We start from the raw sequence: 22,808 nt of genomic DNA on the forward strand, positions 1-22,808 counted from the left end.
TTCCTAGATCGAGACAGATATTAGAGAGAGAAAGTGGTAAATTCATTAAAATAATTTAACTTTTTCGAGCAAATTTGTTCAGAAGTCATTGGTTTCCCTGGTTGTAAGGCACGATCATCTGCGTCGTGTTCATTCAAAATTGCGTTTTTAATGACGCACTGACCGTTCGAACGTGCATTCATCGTCATTGCTAGAGCTCATCAGGTCTCCGCAACAGTTCGAGTTTAGTGGCAAGGTTCCATGCTCGTAAGGAAGCCGTGACGAAATTCCAGAGCGTAGCCAACTTCTGTTAAATTAACATGATGGAAAAGAGCACGAGGCGGCCTGCCTGCCGCACTACCGCTACGGCGCTGCCGTCATGGCGGCCGCGGCATTTGACTGCGACGCCGCGGCCGTTCCGCCAGCCGCCGAGCGGAGCGCCCGCAGAACTCGGGATAGGCCACGCGCACGCGCGCACGCGCGGGGTGCAGCATAAGCGCTCGGCGTTCCGCGAGGTCCGCCTGCAGGCCTCACTTGTCGGGAAACCGTAGACCACAATTGATCGTACAGGCCGTTTCGGGCCCGGGGGGCACCAAGTCACATGGTTGTCACCGCACGCCTCGTTCGGAGAGCAATCCATTGGTGGGGGTCACACGTTCGGTTCGAGTCCTATTTAGCGACTCTGGAGCTCAAAACGCGTCTAGAGTTTTGGCCGCCTCCACCGGCTTCTGGCCCACTGTGCTGCAGGCCTCGTTTCACTTGACGGGAAACCGTAGACCACAATACGGGCCGTTTCGGGCCCGGTGACAACCATGTTGCACTGGCCGACATGACATAGCGCCCGTACAAAGAGCTGGCACCTCATCTCAGCGGCCGGGGCACCAAGCCACACCGCACGCCGATCCCACTCAACGCGGCGGTCTTGTCTGTCTCTGTCTCGTGGAAGGGCTAAGTAGCAGAAAGCTATGCAGGGGTAGTTGTGTGGAGAACGCGAGTGAGAGAGAGAGGCCCAGGCCGTGCAGCATGGGCCTCGATGGGCGGCGAGGCGTGCGGTGGTCGAACGCAGGGGCCACCCCCATCTCCGCCCGGAGATGGGGCCGGAAAGCCTCGCGACAGTGCATAGGCGTGCTGGTGCCGCTGGTGCACCAGGCTCCAGGCGCTGGGTGTCGTGTGAGCCGCACTTGGCGCACTGCAGGGCGGGGGTGGGGGCGGTGGTGGCTCTGACGTCAGCCGGCCCGGGCCGTGACGCGGTGTGACGTCACCAGCCGCTCTCGCCGCGCTCGCAGGACGTGCAGATGAAATCGAGGCGCGGGTCGCCCTCGCGCTGTTCGCCCCGCCAAGTCTCCGATGCTGCACGGCTCCAAGGCTCGGACGGCGCGCTGTGGCGCTGTGGCCAGCGTCGCGTGGCTCCATCAATTTGAATTAGCTCTAAGTCGTAAGCGCGCGTTGCCCCGGCTGCGCCAGGGCCGCGCCGGCCGTGCTGTGCCGTGCCCTGGGGGACGCAAACGACGCCGTGACGACCGGCGGAGCCATCCGGAGCCATCCGGCCGGAGCCATCGCCCTCGCGGCCCCGTCCCCCCGTCGTCTCGTCAAGCAGACGAGCTCGCTGGCCGATTTGAGTACGGGGCGCGCCGCGTGCTGGCGGCCTGGCGCTGGCGGCCTCGTGGTGGCGATCTGCACGAGACAACCTTGGCGCCTGGCCGCCCCGCCCGCGCCGCCCCGCCCCCCCGCCCCGCCCCGCCCCGCCCCGCCGCCGCCCCGCCCCCGCCCCCGCCCCGCCCCGCGCCGCCCCGCGCCGCCCCGCCCCGCGCCGCCCCGCCCGCCCCTCCCGCCCCGCCCCGCCCCGCCCCGCCCCGCGCCGCCCCGCCCCGCCCCGCGCCGCCCCGCCCGCCCGCCCGCCCGCCCCGCCCCGCCCCGCCCGCCCCGCCCCGCCCGCCCCGCCCCGCCCCGCCCCGCCCCGCCCCGCCCCGCGCCGCCCCGGTCCTTCCACCAGTCCTGGCCGCGCCGCTGCGCGCTGCAGCGCCCGAAAGTGACGGCAGCCCCGGCGCGGCATCCGCCGGACCGCCGCACGGCCGCGACACGCGCCGGCCGCTGTTCGCACGCAGTTCTCGCGCCGAGCCCGACTTCGTCTGCCCACACTGTGTGAGCCGAAAGTCGACAGTGCACCCGGAGACAATCGCGGGCCGGCCTGGTCAAGGCGGTTTGCCGGTACTCGTCCGGACCCCTGCCTGACACAGTGAAAAAAACACTCGCAATAATTTCCTGACCGGGCACTACGGACTTATGACTTTTCCGTACCCGATACCCGATTACATGAGTTCTTATGGGACAAGTGCGGACGTTCCGTACTTTTCTCTGTACCTCCGTACTATATTTTTCTGTACCGTACAAAAGTACGGAATTTTTTACAGTGCACGCGGAGACCCTCGCGTGCCCTGCCTCCCGGTGAAAAAGCCTTGCCGGAACTCGTTCGGACCCCGCGGCGACGCGACGCGACGCGACCTTGTACTGTCCGGCACACTGCCGGCACAGGTACGCGCAACGCCGCGCAGCGCAGCGCGCAGCCAACCCTTTCCTCCTCTTTCCATTTGTGTGGACAGGCAGGACAGGGCCGGGCAGGCGAGTCGCCGTCACAATTCAGTGTGTTTCCTTCTGCGCGGCATCGGGCCCGGTCGGGCCTTGCCCTGCCCGCCCGAGGACAACGTGCCTGCGTCCCGCCTGCGTCCCCCTTCCCCCACTGCCATCTCCCATCTCCCTCCGCCTCGGGGCAGTGCTCGGCGATGGCGATGGTCGCCCCGCGGACCACCAGACCGTCTGCATGACAGGGGAAAAGCAATCTGAGCATTGGAATCCAAGTCGAGAATCCTACGCCGTCCCAGGCCCAGGGCTGCGAGTGCACCGCCGCACCCTCCTCATCCCTCGGGGTATTGGCAAGCAGATCGGGGCGTGGCCGCGGGGGCCGCGGGCCGCTTGGCTTGCTTCGCTGGGCACCCAGCCGAACATCATCCGTCCATTATTCTGGCTTCGGTGCATCCCGGTGCATCCTGATCCGAGCGCCGCGCAGCCGGTGCTGCCTTCCGGACCGCGACACAGTGGGCCAGAAGACCGGTGGAGGCGGCAAAAATTCTAGACGCGTTTTGAGCTGCAGAGTCGCTAAAACAGGACTCGAACCGAACGTGTGACCCCACCAATGGATTCCTCGCTCGGAGAGCAGTCCACTGATGGGGTCACACGTTCGGTTCGAGTCCCATTTAGCGAATCTGCAGCTCAAAACGCGTCTATAATTTTTGCCGCCTCCATAATCGGTCTTCTGGCCCACTGTGCGCGGCGCGCGGAGGACCGGTTCGCGGAACACAGCAGCAGCAATGGGTGAATTAACCCCTCCGCGCGGGCACCCTTCCCGTGTTCCCTGAACCGCCCTACGATAGCGCCGCGGCGCCGCGAACTTGACAGCGACGAACAAAGCATTCAACAGGGAAAACTGGATTTCCCGGGATTCCAGTCGGAAATGCTCTTAGTGCGCCAGCGCCGCCAGCGCCCATGTCAGACCGGATGGCTTTCTAGTGCCGTCGCTGGCTTTTAGCGTCCCCCTGGGTTGAATCACGCCCTAGACCGCGCCCGTAGATTTCTCGCTGGAAGTGCACAGTTAGGGCCGAGGTTTCATCAGTGCCCACAGTTCGACATGTGAAACTGCATGCAGGACATGAAAATTCCACACTTTGAAGAGTGGGACATTATGTCCTCCGCCTGCAATATTGTGTGCTGCTGTGCGGCACTTGAAGCAGTGTGAGCCGGTCTTCCGCTTCTCAGCGCGACGATGTACCCCAGCCCCTACGAAGTTTCCCATCGCGAAAAATAACTTTATTCTGTCTTTGGTCGATGCGACGCGAACTCCTTCCCCTCTGGCCACGCAGGGCCCGGCTGCCCACGCCGCGCCGGCTTTCTCGCCGCATTGGACGGTATGAGGGTGATGGAAGTCAACGGAGCGCACCCTGACCTCAGCCCACCTACGCATGACCAGGGCACCAGTCGGGTTGGCCCGAGTGGGTCACGCCATGCAAGGACCAGGTCAGTCCCTGCCACATACTAGGTCGTGCACTCATCAGAACAATGCTTTTCCTACATGCGAGAAGGATGGGAGAAAGGGGAAGGGGAGAGGGGAGGAGGAGGCAGCTAGGACAGATCAGGAGGATGTACTTCCAATCGGAATCGGCTTCTTTTGTCCGACCGGAACAACCGTCCGTACATGTGAAATGGTGCCTTTGAGCAAGTGAGCGTGAGGACCCTCGGGCCCTGGAGCGCGTCACCCGCCCAGCAGCGGACCTGAAGTGGGGGGCGCAGGCCGCCGGCGACTTGTACAAGGTGCATGCAACCTGCTCCAAGCATTACCAACGGCTTCGCAACCCATTCCAGATATCGTGCTTGTTCGCTCCTGGCGCAGCGAATGGACAGTGGAGGAAGGACTTGAATCCCGGTCCAACGTCGCTCGGAGTGAAAATCTACAATGGCACTGGCTATCTGCCCGTTTACGGGCATTCAATCCGTTCGCCCACAGTTCGACCGGTGTGACACTGCAGTGCAGGAGCACCCTGCTATATATCTCGCACCTTGAAGAGCTGGGACCATTTAAGGCCCCACGCCATTGTAGCAACTTATTGTGATGAGGCTGCTAGATGGCGGAGGCTTGAAGGTCAGTGTGAGCGCGCTTCCGCTCTCAGCGCCGATGGTACACCCAGCCCCTACGAAGTTTCCCATCGCGAAAAATAACTTTATTCTGTCTTTGGTCGATGCGACCGCGAACTCCTTCCCCTCTGGCCACGCAGGCCAGGCTGCCCACGCCGGCGCCGGCTTTCTCGCCGCATTGGACGGTATGATGGTGTGATGGAAGGAAACGGGCGTGCACCCTGACCTTCAGCCCCCTCCAGCCCCCTCCAGCCAGGGTCCACCAGCCGGGGTGCGCCCGGCCGCGGCAGCACATCGCAGAGGCCGCAGGCCCTGCTCACCACATTACTAGCGTCACAGTCATCTCCATTACAGAACAATATTCTGCTTTGTGCCCTTGAGCCGCGACCGCGGACTGGGAGAGGGGGGGAGGGGGGGAGGGGGCGGCAGCTCCGCGACAGACTCCTCTAGGAGGGTGTACTGTACTTCATTTGTCCGGCCTTCTTTTGTCCGACCCGGCCAAATTTCCAATCCGTTCCAAGCACTCCACACATTCTGCACACAGTTGTGCACTTTTTTGAGCAGTGAGTGAGGCACCCCTCGGGCCTACTAGTGAGTCTGCGTCACCCTGCCCAGCAGCGGAACCACTGAACTGTGAGGCACGCAGGCCGCCGGCCGATTTTGTAAACTTGAACCGCCTTTGTGCGATGCAAGCTTGCTAAAGACATTGGCGACCGAACGGCTTCGAACCCCAACTTCAGTGATGGGAGTCGACGCTTCTCTGCTCTCGGCCTCCATGGCGAATGCGAATTGGCCCGTGGAGTGAAGGACTTGAAGCCATGGGTTCGAAACGGCATCAGCTCGCGTCGTGATTGCCCCATGAGACTGGTCTCATGCTTGCCCTGTTTAGCGGGGCTGTCGAACCTCGCCCGCCTTTTTGCCGCCCCCGGCCGCCTCGTAGTCGCGGTGCGAGGGCAGTGCAGGCAGGCAGCAGGCGCCCTGCTTTATCCTCGGACCATTAAAGAGTCACTTGAAGCGACCATTTAACCCGCGCGCCCCCACGTCCCATTTGTGCAGCATTCGACTTTATTGTTGATGAGGCCGCGCGGGGAGAGGCGGTGAGGCTCGGGGGCTGAGAGGGTCGGTGGTGAGGCGCTTCGGCCTCGGAGCGAAAGGCCTCTTTTGTTGGTCATTACAACGCCGCACCGTAGTGACCCCCTCCCTCGCCCCCTCCCCCTTCTCGCGGAGGGGGCTTCCCTTCCTCGCCCTCTGTGGGGGGGACCTTCCCTTCCTCGTCCTCAAGGTGCTCCCTCCCTGTGCCTCAGTGAGCCGCAAGATGTTTTGGTGTACAAGACTACGTGGAGTGTTTAAAGCTTTTCGATCCTCAATTAAGATTAAAACCAAATCACAATGATGGAACCTTTAGGGACGAGATCTTCAGGGATGCAGGACGAAAAACAAAAGAGCTCAGAGTGTGCTGGCAGTCACGCCACTGTGCTGTGCATCCCCGACATGGTTCTTGCGTAAGGGACCGAAGAAGTAAACATACGGTTGTCCAGAGCAAAATATAGAGTCTTTATTAAATGAAAGCACCACCTGTACAACTTATTTCTGAAAGAGAAATGATGACAATACGAACAGTTAGAAGTGAGAACTGCTTTCCATATAACATAATAATTATGCTTACATTAAAAGATAAACATTTTTGGTCTCAGTTTTGGTTTTTATCCACCCACGCAATTATGGGTAAGCTTTAAAATTGGAAATTAATAATACAGCATAATGGCTAGTAGGTATAAAATTAAGAGAAGCCAACAAGCCTAAGGTCTGAGTAATAGTAGGCAGCACATAACGTAAGAAACTTTCAATAACTACCACACACTCAATGACTTTGAGGCAATTGGGATGTCAATTGACATTCTTGACATTATCAAATGAAGAATGTTAAAGAACACCCAGGAAAAAGGAATGACTCAAGGAAAAGAAAGACCTTGGCAGTGATGAAGCACGACTACACCAAAATATTAAAATATTGCACACCTGATCTGCTTTGCATTAGCATAACAGTAGGTCATTTAGACTAACAAAATCACAACAATGACCTTAAAAAAGAATAGAAATAAATAATTACAAAAAGAAACCATAGTTATCTCATTTCATTAAATATATGCAGAAAGGAATAAGAAATAATTGTACCCTTTATAAACATCTGTGAGATGGATTTGTAGAATATTAGCAAATGAAACACATGCTAAAACTTACATACCCATTTCATAAAATTGTGATGTCTATTGAACAATCTCAAAGAACAAAAATCTAGGATGGGAAGTAAAAACAGCACCTAATTACATGTACATCGGGCGAGCAAGTATACATGGAAAGGAATAAATTCATCACAAGTAAATTACAATAAGAAAAATGCACAAATCTTAACAGTACACAATACTGTATCAACAATATCAGTAATACGATTATCAATCATCCCATGTTTGATGATTCACCTTCCAACAATCTTTCCTATCAGCTCATTGACATAAATGACAAATATTTTAACCAAATCAGTTCAATTAGCAGTCAACTTGATTCAATTTGATTAGAAAAAAAAAAAGAAGACAAAACACACACACATATATACAAATAGGAATAACAATTTATCAAGTAGAATACAATTCCATCACAGCAAAACATCTGTTCAGTCTGACACACAGTGTGCTGAAAGCATCAAATTCATGAGGCACCATAGTGAACAACAAATATCCATACAAAATTCCATCATTTCTACTAACATTTAACCACAACTTTTAAAAAATATATACTTTGTCTTTGAGCATCTAATTGAATTTGCTTTGTTCCAAGGCTTCTTGATTAGGAGAATTTCTTTAAAAAATTACAACATTTTGCCTTATATGTCACATTTTGTTTGAAAAATAGCAAGTTACAAGAATATTGTACATATCTATGTTAAAGATTTACTTATGCCAAACAAAAGGAGGGCACAATGCTACACAAACTTGATTAAAGTGGTATGATATTAATGTTTTCTTTTAAGATAAATGTATACAAATGGAGAGTCAGAAGAGTTTGACAGACCTTGAAAACACTCACAACCCAAGATAAACACTTGAGGTTTATCTATCACTCACAAATTGTGCTAAAAACTTCAAAGAAATTAAATGAAAATTTCAAATTAAAATTATCATGTTTCTGTTGCTGAGTGCCAATAATGAGTGGGGAAAATTTTCTGGATGTTTACTTTTTATGGGGTAACAAGCAAACTACCAAGGTCATCTGCAGACATTTCCAAGGGAATACCATTCGGTGTTTTCTTTTGATAGATCACAAGACTCCAAAGGCAAGGATATACCTCCAAGAAATTCATTTTCTTGCAATGTGTCATGATTCCATACTGTAGCCTGCAAAGTACGGTGGCGTACAATATCTAATGGCATACGATATTCAATCTGTAAAACGTATGTGTTAAAAAAATTATAATGTCATTCAAAGTTTTATTCAACAAAAAAAAAAAGTCAAAGTGAATGCTAACAATAAACAATGCTTACCATTTCCATAAAAGTTGGATGACAGTTTCTTCGAACAACTTTTGTTTTTCGTTTGGTTGCTTTGGAAGGATCAGGCAACAAATAAACCTTTACATAAGCCGATGGCTCCTGACTTCCTGCTAATGAGGGTAGCTCCTTGGCATGATGAACCATGACCTGTGGGGCAAAAGTGTAAAGGTAACAGTATGAAGGCAATAGCAGTACGTACTGAATTGTTACAACAATTACCATTAAGGTGCCTCTCTGGTACTGCAGGGACAATTTTAACTGTCCCTTCAGGCAATGTGCTTCTATGCCTTGGGGTCGAGATGCCTTCCTCTCTGCAATAAAAATACTTTGAAATATGGAAAAAAAGAGAACAAAAGAAAAAAAAGCACAGAAAAATAAATTTGAATGGAAAAATGATAACGTGAGTTTACCTTTAAATTTGGTTGCATTTATACTGGCCATACTGATTTCTTCCTGGTCTCTCAAAAGAGGGTGGAAAAACGTGTAAACAAGATCAGAGTGTGAAATTTCGTCAGCCATTCGGAAAAGGGACACGAGGAACTTCTCAATATCCAGACGTCTCTTTTCTGCAACCTGTTTGATGTTTGATCTGCCCATGTGAAGCCCACTGGTAAGACTGAAAGTTAAAGAAACATGTAAAACATAAACACCTTAGGCTTACACAACAAACCAACGGTCTAAATTGAAGCACATGAGGCTCAGTAAAACCCACTTAAAGAGTCAAATGATTAAAACGTCAGCAGCCGTTGGTCCGGACCACCGATCGACAGTTTAAAAGGGTTTAACTGCAATTGAGAATGAATCATTCATTTTTCTTGTTTTTTGCTTGCAGACAATAGGAATGTCTCAAGATAACCCTCACATAATCTCCCATCTGACAAGGCACTGATAAGAGGTGCGTGCCAGTACAGGTTTGAACACACAGCTCCCACCACTTGAAACCCACGTTTATAGAGGAAGGAAAGAGACTTTTTACTTGGTAAATTTTGTGATAAAGTTAAACATTAACAGTGCTGTGAAAACGTAGCCAGACTAATTAGGGACAGTTTTAGTATCAAAGAGTTTCAAAGTTAGGTAGATCACTGCTGATTTGATTCAAGGGCGTGTTTTGAAAAAAAAAGTTGATGCATTGCTCTGAATGTTTGAAGGTAAATAACCAAGAACAAGTTCAACTCTACAATGGATGGAGACGACAGGTAAGGCAGTTCAAAATATGAACTTTGAAAAACAGAATAGTGGGAATTGCACCTATGGAAGTATAGCTTCAAACTGAAACCAACAATTTACTGTGCAAACTTTTCTATACAGATTGCGTCGAGCTTCCTGGTTCAATCCAAGACTTCGGAGATACACTATCAAAGAGAGGCCGAAATCATGGGTTTTTGGAAATTATCGAAAGACAGTGCAGGAAGAGAATGCCATAGCAGGAGGTACACAACAACAACAAAAACCAATACCACCAGCTCCACCAGTAAGATCTCCCTTGACACGCCTACAATCTGTTCCATCAATGATACAAATGGAAGTTCCGGCAAGAAATAAAGAGGACACAGATTCTGAGAAACGTTTACAAGGCGAAATAATTAATGAACCCATTGGAAGAGAAAAACAAGAAGATAATAATATAACTGAGAGTAGAAATGCTCCAAATCAAGAAAAAGATTTTGTTCTACAAATTTAAATCTCAGAAATTGAGAAAATACTAAAAGATTTTGGCAATTGTAAAACCAGTAAGAAAAAAGTGTAATAAACTATCCCAAATTTGTTGATTTTTAAAGCTGTCAAGAACTTCATTCCTCACCACCCAAGTTTGTTAAATATACAACCCTTCCTTCAGAAGGGATGGCAACTTTGAAAGAGAAATAGATCTTACCTGTGGCATTTGGCAAGTGGAAAATGGATGCATAGCTTTTGTTGTAGTTCACAAAATTCTTTGTATGAACGGAAGAGGTATGATGGGTCTGGCTGGTTAGCTCTTTCCACTCTTAGTATGTAAACATAGTATTTTTCTGGATCATATCGCTTTTGACATCCATAGACAGCAACACTTTTTATGCGACCCTCTTGTTGCATTCTGACGAGAAATGGGAAAAAACAATTACAAGTACAATTCAAAATATTCATTGTAATATTCCTGGCTGCAGGAACTGCAAACCCTCCATGAGAGGAAAGAGAAAGATTTCAAACATACGTGTAAGTTTTAGGAATGAAGCTGAGAAGTTCTCCATCATTATGATCTCCAGTAAATCTCAACTGAGCGAGGTTATGCAAGAAAAAGTTAAATTGGGTGAACCAACTCTTCAAAGAGCTTTGAATCATACGAGCAAAGTATGCATCAGCTTCAGGCTTGGACAAATCAGGAAGAAGGGCACGTTGGACATATTTAACAGCATCCATAGTCACTCCAGATATACCTGATGATGCCATCTGAATTTTAAAGAAAGTAAATAGAAATAATATTACACCAAGATCAAAGAAAAAGAAAAGGACATTGTTGAATAACTTACAAGACCAAACATGTGCAGTACAAGATTTCCATGCTTTCTAACAATGTTGAAAGCTTGACAGCATAAATCAACAAAATGATGAAACTTTACTGATGGTTTATCACCACCATTGATAACATAAGCCATATCAGAGGTCAGTACAAATGGGGTGCGGTCACTAGAAATAAAAAAAATATTGACATTCACAGTATATCCACAAAATAATATAGCATTAGAACAATGACATAGTCAAATCTTTTTAATTACTCACCGCTTAAAATTTCCAAACATTTGAGCATCACCCAAAAATTTTCCAAAATCAATATGGAAAAGATGACCAGATGTTTTCAACATAATATTGTCATTGTGCCTGTCGCATATACCCAAAATGTAAGTGGCAACACTATACCCCGCACAGGATGCTGTGAATATTAGAAACAAAACAAATACGTACTGGTTAGTGACAACTTACAAGAAGTAACAGGTTTCCCGAACCATTGGGAATACAACTGACTAAATTTCATTTCCTTACCTGTAAAGTTGCTGACCGCACGTTCATATTCTAGAGCTGAGGGATTGTGCTTAGCCAACCATTCCGCAATAGGGCGGTCTTTGAAAGATCCAGTTAGACCAAGTTCAACTTGAATCTTTCTGAGCGTTTCAGCCTGCTGCACCATTTCTATCATTCCTCTTTTGTGGCCAGTTGGAACACAAGAAAATGTTACCATTTTTAGATCAAGGCCCTCCTTCAACCAGAGTTTATCCATTATACGAATCATTTGAATGGTTAACATATCTTGTTGAAGGTCATCTCCAACCTAGAGATCGAATGAATGAAAGTGTTTATCAAAGAGTTACAAGGTGCTCAGCAATTAAAATATCTGATCTACCGAGAAAAATACCTTGAAAATAGCAGGAATAATTCCGGAGTTGGACCCAATAAAATTTATCTTTAAAGGTAGTGTGTTGGAAGGGAAATAAGATGATGTGCGCACTTGTATCCCAGAAACTTCAAGAGCAGGACTTAGAGGCAAACATGTTGCAGACGAGTTCTCTTCCAAAGATCTATGTACCCACTCCAAATCTCGTACCAATGTTTGAATCCGTAAAGATTCTTTTGTGCTCTTAACAGATTGTGCAACATCTAACAGATTCTATGAAAAAAAAACCAGCAGTGTGAAAAATCTATACATACATACATTTCAATAAATGCAAAATCACGTTCTTTTGTAGTCTCTTACCTTAACAAGCATTTGTTGTGCTAAGAACCTTTGACGAAGGGCCTCTCCAGATATTGAGAGTAGCGCTCGTAGCATAAGCTGAAACCGCCTATGGTAGCGGGCTTCACAAACACTGACATCATCTGTACCAGTTGCCTCAGAAGTGTTCTGTAATTATTGCCATTAATAGCAGAGTTAGATGAAATTGGCCACATCAGAGTAACTTTATTTCTTTTACCAACCTGTGGACATTGTCCTGGCAAACTCTGAGTGAGCAGCCAGTACAGATGGTGAGCTACTCGGGGCGAGCACAATGCCCGACGAAGAAGAAAAGCAGCTAAAGGAGAAGAGTCATAAGTTTCATGCTTCAATGCCTGAACCAGCTGTGGTAGGTAATCTATTATTTCATCTCTTCCCATGTCTTGGATCCATAATACTGCCATCCTCCGCACCTCTCCATCGGGATAGCTAAACAAAAAATGAATAGAATGAATGTTGTAGTATTAGCGGCAGCAACAAACTAAAGCAAATAGTTCATCTTTGTTCTTGCCAGGGAAGAAGCAGCTGAAGAGCTTGCACAGGTTCCATAGGTGACCAGGAATGCAACAAGGCATGAATTTGAGATGCTGAGGCATGGTCCCAATCATGAGCAGCCAAAAGAACTTTAGCCAATGCTTCTGGCTTGTGATGGAGGTAGTGTCGCTTCTCCCACAAAACTTCTCTGTCTGCTGGAACCGGTCTGTGAAAAAATAAAGTGTTCTTAAAAGTGCCACATTCAATAGCTAGGTAATGTAATTGGATTTATCTCAGTACAAGACAAACAAACCTTGTGAATGTGTCTTGTCCTACGATATCCAGCAATTGCTGCTGGGTGTTTTGATCAAGACTCTCAAAGTCATAGGTTGGGGCCGAGACCACAGTCTCATTATTTCCTTTTGAAGGGAACACAAGAGTTCCTCCATAATCTGGTAGTTCCACACCTGATAAAACCATTTAAAAGCATTAAAGAAGAAGCCACAGAATCTATGAAACTGCAAAACTTTTACATTTTTAACATGAGTACAGTATTCACTTAGACCACTCACCAAGAACAGGATGAAGATCACTGTGGGGATGAGAGCCAGGCAATGGAGCAGGGCCAAGACGTTTGTCAGCACCAGGCGGCCACAAGGAGGCAAGGAAGGTACCATGCGTCAGGACTCTAAAAGCATTAAAAATAGATACCACAATGTTAAAAACCAGATAATATAAGTAATAAATAAAACAGTCAATAATCAATATCAATAAAAAAATATCAAAAAGATTTTTTTTTAAATAAAGAAACAGAGTTTATATTCTTACCCATCAAAGTTGAAGAACTGCAATGAAGCCCAACCTAACTCCACTTCACTCATCTGCTGTGAGCCATCATGGCCATCATGGTCACTGTTGTCAGCCGACTTAGTGACTGATCTCCCATACAGCACTAGGACCAGGCGGGCTTCACGGGGTAGCATATTTACACTCAAAGAGTCAAAGTTTAGCCTGGCATTAATTTGAATGGAATTAAATAAGGATGAAGTAAATAAAATGCAACAATGCACATCAATAATTACTAACCAAGAGTCAAAAAGCACCCTCTTGTAATAACTATTCTGTACAGGCACAGGTTGCGTCAGGACAGTGTGTCCAATAGGTCGTGTTCCATGATATATTTGTCCAGCAATGAGGTATTCGTCATGATCCCAAGTAGATTGTAGTCGGTGTAAACCATCAATGTGCACAAGCACGCAATCATTAACAGTTGAAAGACACCTTTTTCCTGGTTTTAAAAAAGAAATTTAGGTGTATTTAGTATTTGTAATTTTCTGTTAGAAAGAACATTTTGTGTTTTAAGGACTGGCTTATAACCATCCTAAAACAATTAATTACCTGATGAGATGGTATGGTGAGGTTCTAGTTGAAAATTAACTCTGAAGGCTTGGCAATAAGTTTCAATTAAGTGATGAACTGCATCTCTAATCTTATCACACTGGTTGACAACCATTTCAGAGAAGGTTCTTTCACTGTTCTCTTTACGTCGTAGAGTAACCACTGAATAATATCCATCATCCCCACCAATTTCTGTGCGGTAGGAGCTCTCCACTTCCTGTTGAAAATATATTTCAAAATTTAAGTGCATTGTAAAAGATGCCAAAGATATCCTGAATCAGAGTGAACTACAATTTACTTACCGGCTTAGGCTGCACTGGAGGCACAGAATAAGATTGGGTACGATGGGTGCAATGCTGGATCATACCTTCAACAGCTTCTGTGACCTCTGAGGTTTCAACATTTCCAAGAAGAGCACATACAGCTTTAACTGCTTGGACAACACCTTTAGTTTGTAGACCACTATTGCCTACCACATGCTCTGAAGCATTTTGTAGTCTGTTCATCTCTTTTTCCAGAGTCTCTAATAAAATAAGAAGGGATTCATATGCAATGGGCGTGACCGGTTCATTTGGCAGTAGGTTTTCTAGAGTCAAAGATTTGTCCCTATTATCATCCTGAACTGTCCGGGCCAGTGGTCTACAGACTTCATCCATATGCATAATGGCCAGGGTCACATCCTCATCAAGTTTTATGCAAGTATGAATGTATTCATAGTCTGACAAAGAGGTGCTAGGAGTTAGATATTCTGCCAAGCCCCAAACTCTTAGGACATAATCACTGGCTTCACCAGAAATGTCACCTTCTAATTCACACATAACATGGAGTATAACGTGTTCGACTGTGGAGTCTACATCACACGTGAATGTGACAGGTTGGTTGTTCTTCCCATTCAGTGAGTGAACAACTAACTTTATGCTTGTTCCTTCGGAGTAATGACTCTCAATGGTAGAGCTTGTGACAAGGCCAGTGTTAGTGTACAAGTCATCATGCAAGTGTTCAGCTCTCAGTGAAAGCACCATGGCGTGGAAAGCGCGCAAGTCACTGCTAATATAAGAAGTATTGCAAGATGTTTGAGATATATCTTCATGCAGGAAACTCTTGTGACGGTTTTGTTTCTTTTCTTCTGCTTTTTTTGATGCATAATTTCTGGGAGGCAGCGGTGGGGGTGCTGATCCACTGGGAGATATGACAACATTTTCTGACAGGTCTTTCTTCTTAACAACAGCTGCATAGACAGGATCAGATTGCGAACCCTCTGATGGAGCATACATGAAGTCAAAAGGGTCATACGGATCATAGAAGCTGCCTGAGCACTGCGAAGCGATTTCATCTGGCTCTCCTGAATTTTCTTGTATTGTTGGAGGACGAACTGAGACTTGGTCCTGGGATGTCATTAAAGGGTCGAAAGCTTCCAGAACACTAGTACGCACTAAAGTGCCATTGTTGCTTTTCTGATGTCCTTGGCTGAGGTTGGTTTCTTGAGTTTCAAACAGGGACAAGTCTATTAGGTTGCTATTATCTTTCTTCTCAACTATCTTGAGTACCTCCAGACCTGAGCTATTCAGCTCACCCGATTGCGTTATTGCAGGAAAGGGTACTTGGGACAACGTAGAAGATCCTGCTGTACTCAATCCAGAATCAGAAGATCCGTTGGCTGGTATTTCATACGAGCGAAAGGGAATGGATGGAGTCCCCATCAAGGCTGGTACCATAGACATTCCACCAAAGGCAGTCATGGAACAACTTGATTTCAAAGTGTCTACAGCTTGCAAGGTGCGATAGGGCTGGCCAGCTGAATATCCCAAAAATGGAGCTGACGATGACAAGGGACTTGTGGGAAACGTCGAGCTGGATGCATTTGAAAAATTTGATAGACTTGATATACTTGACATATTTGAAAAATTTGAATAATTGTTGACATTGCTTGAACTATTAAACCCTGGGAGTTGAATGTTCCTCATAGCTACACTATCACTGTGGGAATGCGAAAGGGAGGGAGCAGCGATTGGAGAGTTATCTAACGATAAATGTCTCTGTGGCCTGCAAAAACAAAAAATTAAGAGAAATCACAGTTTGAAAGATAAAGAAACAAATTCAATAAATGATTCTACACACGGACATACCCTAAGTGGCTGACACTGCTATTACTTCGGTTTAGCCGAGGAGTGGAAGATACAATAGAAACCATATTTTCGTTTGAGGAAGAAACATCACTGAAAGAGAAGATAAGATATTTAAAACCTATACAATTAAGAGAATATGTTTCTGAAAAAATGTTGGAAGCACAAAACACAAAATTCATAAGAGGGAAACTCACATTTGACGAGCAAAGGGAGAACTCAGATCTTCCAAATCTGGATATAAGGAATGACTGTCATCTTTAACTGGGCTGCTAAAGGATATGAGGTCTCTTGAACTGTCTGCAGACGCAACCGAAACACGTCTGGCTGTTGGAGGTGGTGCTAAGATTGGAGGATTTTTTGAGGGACCTTCAATGTAACAAAAATGTAAATGTAAAATATTATGAAAATTATCAATCAGGAAGAGAACAATGTTGCAAGCAAAACTTAAGAGGCAGTCATGGATTAAATCAAATGTCAATGCAGAACTTACCAGAGTTGAAGGAGCCTGGCCTTGGCCTAGACTTCAATTCTAATCTTTCTTGTGCATTAATATTAGATGTTTGAGGTGCAGACATCTTACGAGCATGACTGTCTGGCTGGCTATCTGTGGACAGTGCATTTAGCTGCCTTTGTTTCTGGCTCTCATGCAACCTTTCTAGCTCTTTCTGCTGTTTGCGTAACTTAAATTTTTCAAGAGCAAGACTTTCTAAACTGAGAGCCCGTGCTCGCTCTAAATCCTCTTCAAATTTTCGGTCCATCTCTGACTTAGCCTTGTGCTTTGTGGCATCCATCTAAAATAATTACATAAAAATTGGAAATAATCAAATATTTTTAGACACACAAATTTGAGAGAACATACATGCATTGAAAGTCACTAATAAGAGATCATAAAAACAATTCACAATGAGGCCACTCAGATTGAAGCCTAAGTTTAACAGTTGATTGAAAATAACCGTAAATGTTGTGGGAAGGGACTATAGTGAACAATGCTGTATATGATAGTCTGTAAATGATTGTAACACACAATAAAAAGAAAATCGCCGAAAAACAAGGAATGGGGATGTCAAAATCTGACGGATGTCTGTTTACGTTCAAGAATGTCAAACATTGGTTGCAAGGGTTCTAAAAACAATATTAACGGAAAATGCACACAAGGGATGGGCCGGCAAAAACTTACAGCGATGCATGTGGCATAGTTAAACTTGCATTAAAAGTTGTACGAACACCGAGTTATTCGTGACAATTCATTGTGCATGTTTAGAAACATGTAAAGTTGTCGTCTACGACGTTCGTTCATTTAATCTGGTTAGGTTAACTATTTCAATTGCGATTGGAGGATTGCGCATGCGCTGTGCCTCTTGTGAGGCTAGTGGATTATGAAAAATTGCGCGACTCTTGTAGCTCTTTGGTAGGGAAGGTAGAGCAAGAGCAGAGCCCTACATGAGGGAAGGCACAAAGGAATCCCAGAGCTCAAACGTAAACATCCGCGCAGTGGCGTCAGAAGCACCGGGTCCTCCGGGTCAGAAGGTCAGCTGACCCCCCAGTTTCCGAGCTGCCCCAGGTCAATCCTCTGCGAGGTAGGCAACCTGCAATCCCCTCCAACTTTTATTTACGTTCCGACGCGCCTGCATCCGCGGAGATAACTCACAAAATGAGAAAGGCGGTATCTAATCTATCGCGTTGGTTCTCCCCTTCTCCTCGCACCTGCAAGAAAGGACCGCCTATTTAGGAGATACGAGAGGTCACAGACAGTGAGCGTCTCGCGAGTGTTTTGATTACACTTTTTATTTCCGAATAGAAGATTGTGTTGTTGTTTATATCCTTGTTCACTCCCAAGTTCCTAGAAGTCTCGGTTGGTCATCTCCCCTTGCCCGTGCTGGAAAGCGGGCATTGCGGAACGCGGTAGTGGGCTCCGGGTTTTGCCAACTTTAAACCGAATAGAAGCAATGAGGTGCATATCTTGATCTCCCATCACGAGAATCAGGGCTTAGGTACGTAGACAATTTCTCGTAGTCGCCAGCTTGCCTGGTCAGTCGTGACTAGTCGACAGGTGCGCCAACCAGACACGCGATGCCATCGGTTCATATTGCTGGCTCGGCTCGCCCGGGCAGGTCGTGCTCTTTCGCCGCCAGCTGTTACTGACTACATGACGAAGCTACGGCGGACTACTGGGCCAAGCGCGGGGTGCCCTTCCTGGAGCCCATGCCGTTCGTCGGCAGCTCCTTGGCCTTCCTGCTGTCCACCGAGTACCGCGGCGAGGTGGCCAAGCGCTTCTACCACCGCGCCAAGTCCAGCGGCCACAAGTACCTGGGCGTGTTCCTGGGCCGCCAGCCCGTGCTCATCGTGTGCGACGTGGACCTGCTCAAGACCCTGCTGGTCAAGGACTTCCAGTACATCACGGACCGCGGCCATGCCATCGACCGCCGCCGAGACCCTCTCATGGCCCATCTCTTCAACCTGACGGTGAGCTGGGGGCTCCAGCAGGTGCAGCTGCACCGAGGGGGCAAAAACTCGCGCAATCATGTGTACACGGCCCCCCGAAATCACACGCGAATCATTGAGAATCACGCGAAATCAAGCAATCCGAAATCAGCCAAAATCACTAAAATCGACCGAAATTAGGCAGAATCACACGAAACCAGGCCAAATCAGTCCGAAATCATTTCTTTCCGAACACAATCACACGCAATCACGCTCAACATCACCCTGGTGCGTCGCGAAATAAGGCAAAATCAGCCATGAAATCAATTAAAACCATGCGCAATCATTGCGTTTTCCGAATCATGTGTACACGAAAATCCCGAGTTTTTGCCCCCTCGAGCTGCACTGGTAAAACTGGAGCGTAGTTGAATGCTTGATTCAAGCATACAGGGCAAAATGGAGAACTACGCTTGAAGCCAGCCGAGCGTAGTTCTACTACGCTTGAAGAAAGGCGTAAAAGTACGCTTGAGTTCTACCAGTGTGGGACTCTGCAATGTGCAAGGAATTGACCTGCTCGGTGCGTTTGCAGGGCTCCGAGTGGAAAGAGTTGCGCGCCAAGCTGACGCCTACCTTCACGACCGGCAAGATGAAGAACATGTTCTACCTGGTGCGCGCGTGCGCAGAGCAGCTGGACGCTTTCCTGGCGGCCGAGACGGCCGCGGGCGGCGAGCTGGAGATGGCCGAGGTCATGGCCAAGTTCACCACGGACGTCATCGGCTCCTGTGCCTTCGGCGTCGAAACCAACTCGCTCAAGGACCCGAACGCCGCGTTCCGCAACATGGGCCGCAAGCTGTTCAACATCTCGCAGTGGCGTGCGCTGCTTCTGGTGCGTGCAACGCGGTACAACCCAAAGCCTTGCAGCCCTGCACTCGTCTCAATTTTGTCAGAATGTCAGAAACATGTCTGAAATCCTGATCAAAATTCGCGCACCTCTAAAAGCTGAAATTCTGAAAACTTACTCTGATATTGATGGTTTGAGTTCTGCAGAATGTCTGGAGATGTTTTCAGCTTTCAGGGGTGCGCGAATTTTGATCAGGTTTTCAGACAGGTTTCTGACAGTCCGACAAGATTTCCACGAGTGTGCAGGGCCCTGCGCCTCGGAGGCGATGGCAAGGGCGATGGCCCTGCCAGTCTTGACCGATTTGCTGACCGTTCGTCGCGCAGGTCATGCACACGGCGCTGCCGACGCTGCGCCGCCTCATCCCGCTGCCGCTGTTCGACTCCGAAGTCACCTCCTTCTTCACGAAGACCTTCAACGAGAACGTGCGGTTCAGGGAGGACACCGGCGACCACCGCCACGATTTCCTCGACCTGTTGATCCAGATCAAGAAGGCCGGAGGTCAGCCGACAACCCTTTCATGTTCCTCCCTCTCCCGCCTTTTTACTATTTTTAATAGCGTGTTTTCCGGTTAGCCATCGACCCGACCATCCTGCCGGCCCAGGCCTTCATCTTCTTCGTGGCGGGCTTCGAGACATCGTCCAGCGCGACCAGCGCCTGCCTCGGGGAGCTGGCCCACCACCAGGACGTGCAGGACCGGCTGCGGGAGGAGGTGGACCGCGTGCTGGCCAAGCACGGCGCCATCACGTACGAGGCGCTGCAGGAGATGACCTACATGGAGCAGGTCCTTGAAGGTGAAGCACAGACGACTTGAGGCGAAAGAAGAGGAAGAAAATACCTTCCCGAACATGGCGGCCGGCCCCTCATTGGTCCTAGCAGCCGACGGCGGCCGTCCGCCATGTTCGGGAAGGTGTTTCCTTCCTCTTCTTTCGCCTAGCTCAAGTCGTCTATTGACCTTGGCGTGACTGGCTGGACCCAAGCGCCAGCCAAATCCTAGAAACACCAACGACAATTTGATTGTTGGTGGCGCCGTGGCGCGCGGCCCAAGAAAAAACATCCGAATGGTTGTCCACCAGAGAAGGAGATTTTGTTTACGTTCGCGAGCGGACCGAACAAATCAGGATCTCGATGAATGCTTGTGCGCTTGGCAGTGACTCTTGCGCCTAGAATCAAGGTTAGAACCTAGTGATGCTTGCTGAGCCTCCTGCAGCCTGTCGTAAGTACTGATGACGCCCGTGTGGCGCGGTGGGCGTGCGGGGGCCGTCACGTCGTCTGCGTCACGGCCGAGCTGCGTGCTGTCGAATGGGTTGCCTACACTCCAAATCCAGGGTGTCGCCTTAGGCGTATGCCACAGAAATGGAACTGCCTTAAGGCGCCTTGATTCTACACGCCAAAGGCGTATACCCCATTGAGCACCTTTTGCAGATAGAAGTTAGCATGTGAACACCATTGGTCGAAGGAAAGGTGCGTGCATTGTACACACCCTGGATCATAGGCACTGAGCTCAACAGGACTCTAGGTGCGTAGAATGTAAACACCCTTTAAGGCCTCGGTAGGCATGGCCTCGGCCAAGGGCGGTGTTTGCATTCAACGCACCTAGAGTCCTGTTGAGCTCAGTGCCTATGATCCAGGGTGTGTACAATGCACGCACCTTTCCTTCGACCAATGGTGTTCACAGGCTAACTTCTATCTGCAAAAGGTGCTCAATGGGACGCCTTTGGCGTGTAGAATCAAGGCGCCTTAAGGCAGTTCCATTTCTGTGGCATACGCCTAAGGCGTATAGTTTCTAGACACCCTGGATTTGGAGTGTAGCCGCGGGGCGCTGTGCGGCGCTGTGGGTGGAGCTCTGCTCCGACGAGCCTCTTGACGTCTTGACGGCGTGGGTCTTCGTCTTCCGCAGAGACGATGCGCCTGTACCCCGCGCTGGGCCTGCTGCCCCGGATGGTGACCCGCGACTACCAGCTCCCCGACAGCGAGTCCGTCCTGGAGAAGGGCACCCGCATCATGATCCCCGTCTACGCCATCCACCGCGACCCGGAGTACTACCCCGACCCGGACCGCTTCGACCCGGAACGCTTCACAGAGGAGAACAAGATGAACCGTCCACACTTCGCCTACATCCCCTTCGGAGAGGGCCCCAGGGTGTGCATAGGTGAGTTGACAAGCTCAGGTGACCTCTCGAGAAATCCTGTGTCCCCTGGAGCCTCATATAGAAATCTCTGGAAATCCGAAATCTTTTCCCCAAAAGGCAAAAAAGGCAGATTTATGGCGTAAAATTGGATGAAATCTTGCAAAATCTCTGGTCTTGAGGAATCTGCATCCTTGTTCTTCTGTCCGCGGCAGGCCTCCGCTTCGCCATGATGCAGATGAAGTCGGCGCTCACAGTCATCATGAGGGCGTACCGCGTGTCACCGAGCCGGGATTCTGCGTACCCTCTGAGGGTGGATCCCAGGGGGCTCGTCACCAGGGTGCAAGGTGGCGTGCACGTCAAGATCTCCAAGCGCTAGCGAGGCGCCGCGTACCTAGGGTGGACCCCAGAGGGCTCGTCACCAGGGTCCAAGGAGATGTGCACGTCAAGATCTCAAAGCGCTAGCGAGGCGCCGCCTGAGCGGCCCAGTGTGCCAGTGTCATCACGATACCGAAATCACGACCTGGACGATCGGAGTCCGTGTTGACCAATGCCCATTAACCCATACAAACGCAAAAATACCAAAAAGAAAAGAGCAGGAAACTTAAATTGGCCCCCCAGCAACGCATGCACCAGCAGCGGCAGGACGCACCTGGACGCGTGCTTTCCGCCGACTCTTACCTGCCTCAACGCTCCCGGTCACGTGCGCGATAACTAGACTGCTTCTCGGCGGCGGCGGTGGCGCGGGGCGGGGTGGGGGCGGCTGGGGCTTGCGCTTGACAAAGACGGAGTGTTGGGCGCAACAACGATTACTAATTGTCCGGCCGCGCGACGCCCATCATTAATCTCAATGCCGCGGGCCGCGGTGGCGGGCGGGGGGGGGGGGGGGAGCTAAGGGCGCAGCGGCGTGCGGTTTGCTTCGGCTGCTGTGGCGCTTTAGCATAGATCGCCATGATCCACCGTAAACAGCCGTAAAGCGCTGCCACTGCCTGCGGCCTCCATGGCTCAGGCGTGTCGCGGCCGCGGGTCGCCACGCCACGCCACGCCACGCCACGCCTCGCCACGCCACGCCTCGCCACGCCACGCCACGCCACGCCACGCCTCGCCACGCCTCGAGCCACGCCTGGACTGAGTGGCGAGGATCGGGGATGGACGAGTCGAGGCCTCGCCTCGTGCAGGGGATCAGGTGGCCGCGCTGGGGCCGGGATGGCGATCCCCGCGGGAGTATGTCCTCTCTCCCTCTCTCCGTCTCGCCTCCGCTTGCCTCTCTTAGTGTCGCAGCGGCGGGAGCGGAATCGCGAGGAAACCCGGGAAAACGGTTTGCGGCCGCGGAAATAGGCTCCTTTTAATCCCGAGACGCAGAGACGCGGCCCCACAGTGGGCCAGAAGACCGGGGGAGGCGGCCAAA

General features: G+C 49.4%; 3 protein-coding genes across 3 annotated transcripts; 2 read left to right on the forward strand and 1 right to left on the reverse strand.

Moving 5' to 3' along the window:
* Positions 1-6,192: 6,192 nt before the first annotated feature.
* On the reverse strand, positions 6,193-17,293 carry LOC117650465 (phosphatidylinositol 4-phosphate 3-kinase C2 domain-containing subunit beta). The gene is made up of 23 exons (XM_034393920.1): positions 17,131-17,293; positions 16,444-16,744; positions 16,148-16,319; positions 15,954-16,043; positions 14,130-15,870; positions 13,828-14,044; positions 13,516-13,717; positions 13,258-13,440; positions 13,002-13,117; positions 12,743-12,896; positions 12,467-12,655; positions 12,159-12,384; positions 11,938-12,084; positions 11,599-11,850; positions 11,229-11,514; positions 10,968-11,118; positions 10,718-10,874; positions 10,402-10,637; positions 10,084-10,284; positions 8,621-8,826; positions 8,430-8,521; positions 8,202-8,357; positions 6,193-8,102 (listed from the first exon to the last, which is right to left on the reverse strand). The coding sequence occupies exons 2-23, from the start codon at positions 16,742-16,744 to the stop codon at positions 7,926-7,928; spliced, it is 5,652 nt and encodes a 1,883-aa protein (XP_034249811.1). The 5' UTR covers positions 17,131-17,293; the 3' UTR covers positions 6,193-7,925.
* On the forward strand, positions 9,098-9,987 carry LOC117650466. Its single transcript, XM_034393921.1, has 3 exons — positions 9,098-9,189; positions 9,359-9,406; positions 9,519-9,987. Exons 2-3 carry the CDS (start codon positions 9,390-9,392, stop codon positions 9,889-9,891), a joined length of 390 nt encoding a protein of 129 aa, XP_034249812.1. The 5' UTR covers positions 9,098-9,189; positions 9,359-9,389; the 3' UTR covers positions 9,892-9,987.
* Positions 17,294-18,080: 787 nt separating the features above from the next.
* LOC117650865 (cytochrome P450 6a2-like) lies at positions 18,081-21,936 on the forward strand. The gene is made up of 6 exons (XM_034394480.1): positions 18,081-18,416; positions 18,964-19,260; positions 19,599-19,773; positions 19,848-20,066; positions 21,173-21,424; positions 21,616-21,936. The coding sequence occupies exons 1-6, from the start codon at positions 18,156-18,158 to the stop codon at positions 21,777-21,779; spliced, it is 1,368 nt and encodes a 455-aa protein (XP_034250371.1). The 5' UTR covers positions 18,081-18,155; the 3' UTR covers positions 21,780-21,936.
* Positions 21,937-22,808: the final 872 nt, after the last annotated feature.

The sequence above is a fragment of the Thrips palmi genome, unplaced genomic scaffold, assembly GCF_012932325.1.
Source record: "Thrips palmi isolate BJ-2018 unplaced genomic scaffold, TpBJ-2018v1 HiC_scaffold_5, whole genome shotgun sequence".
Lineage (NCBI taxonomy): Eukaryota > Metazoa > Arthropoda > Insecta > Thysanoptera > Thripidae > Thrips > Thrips palmi.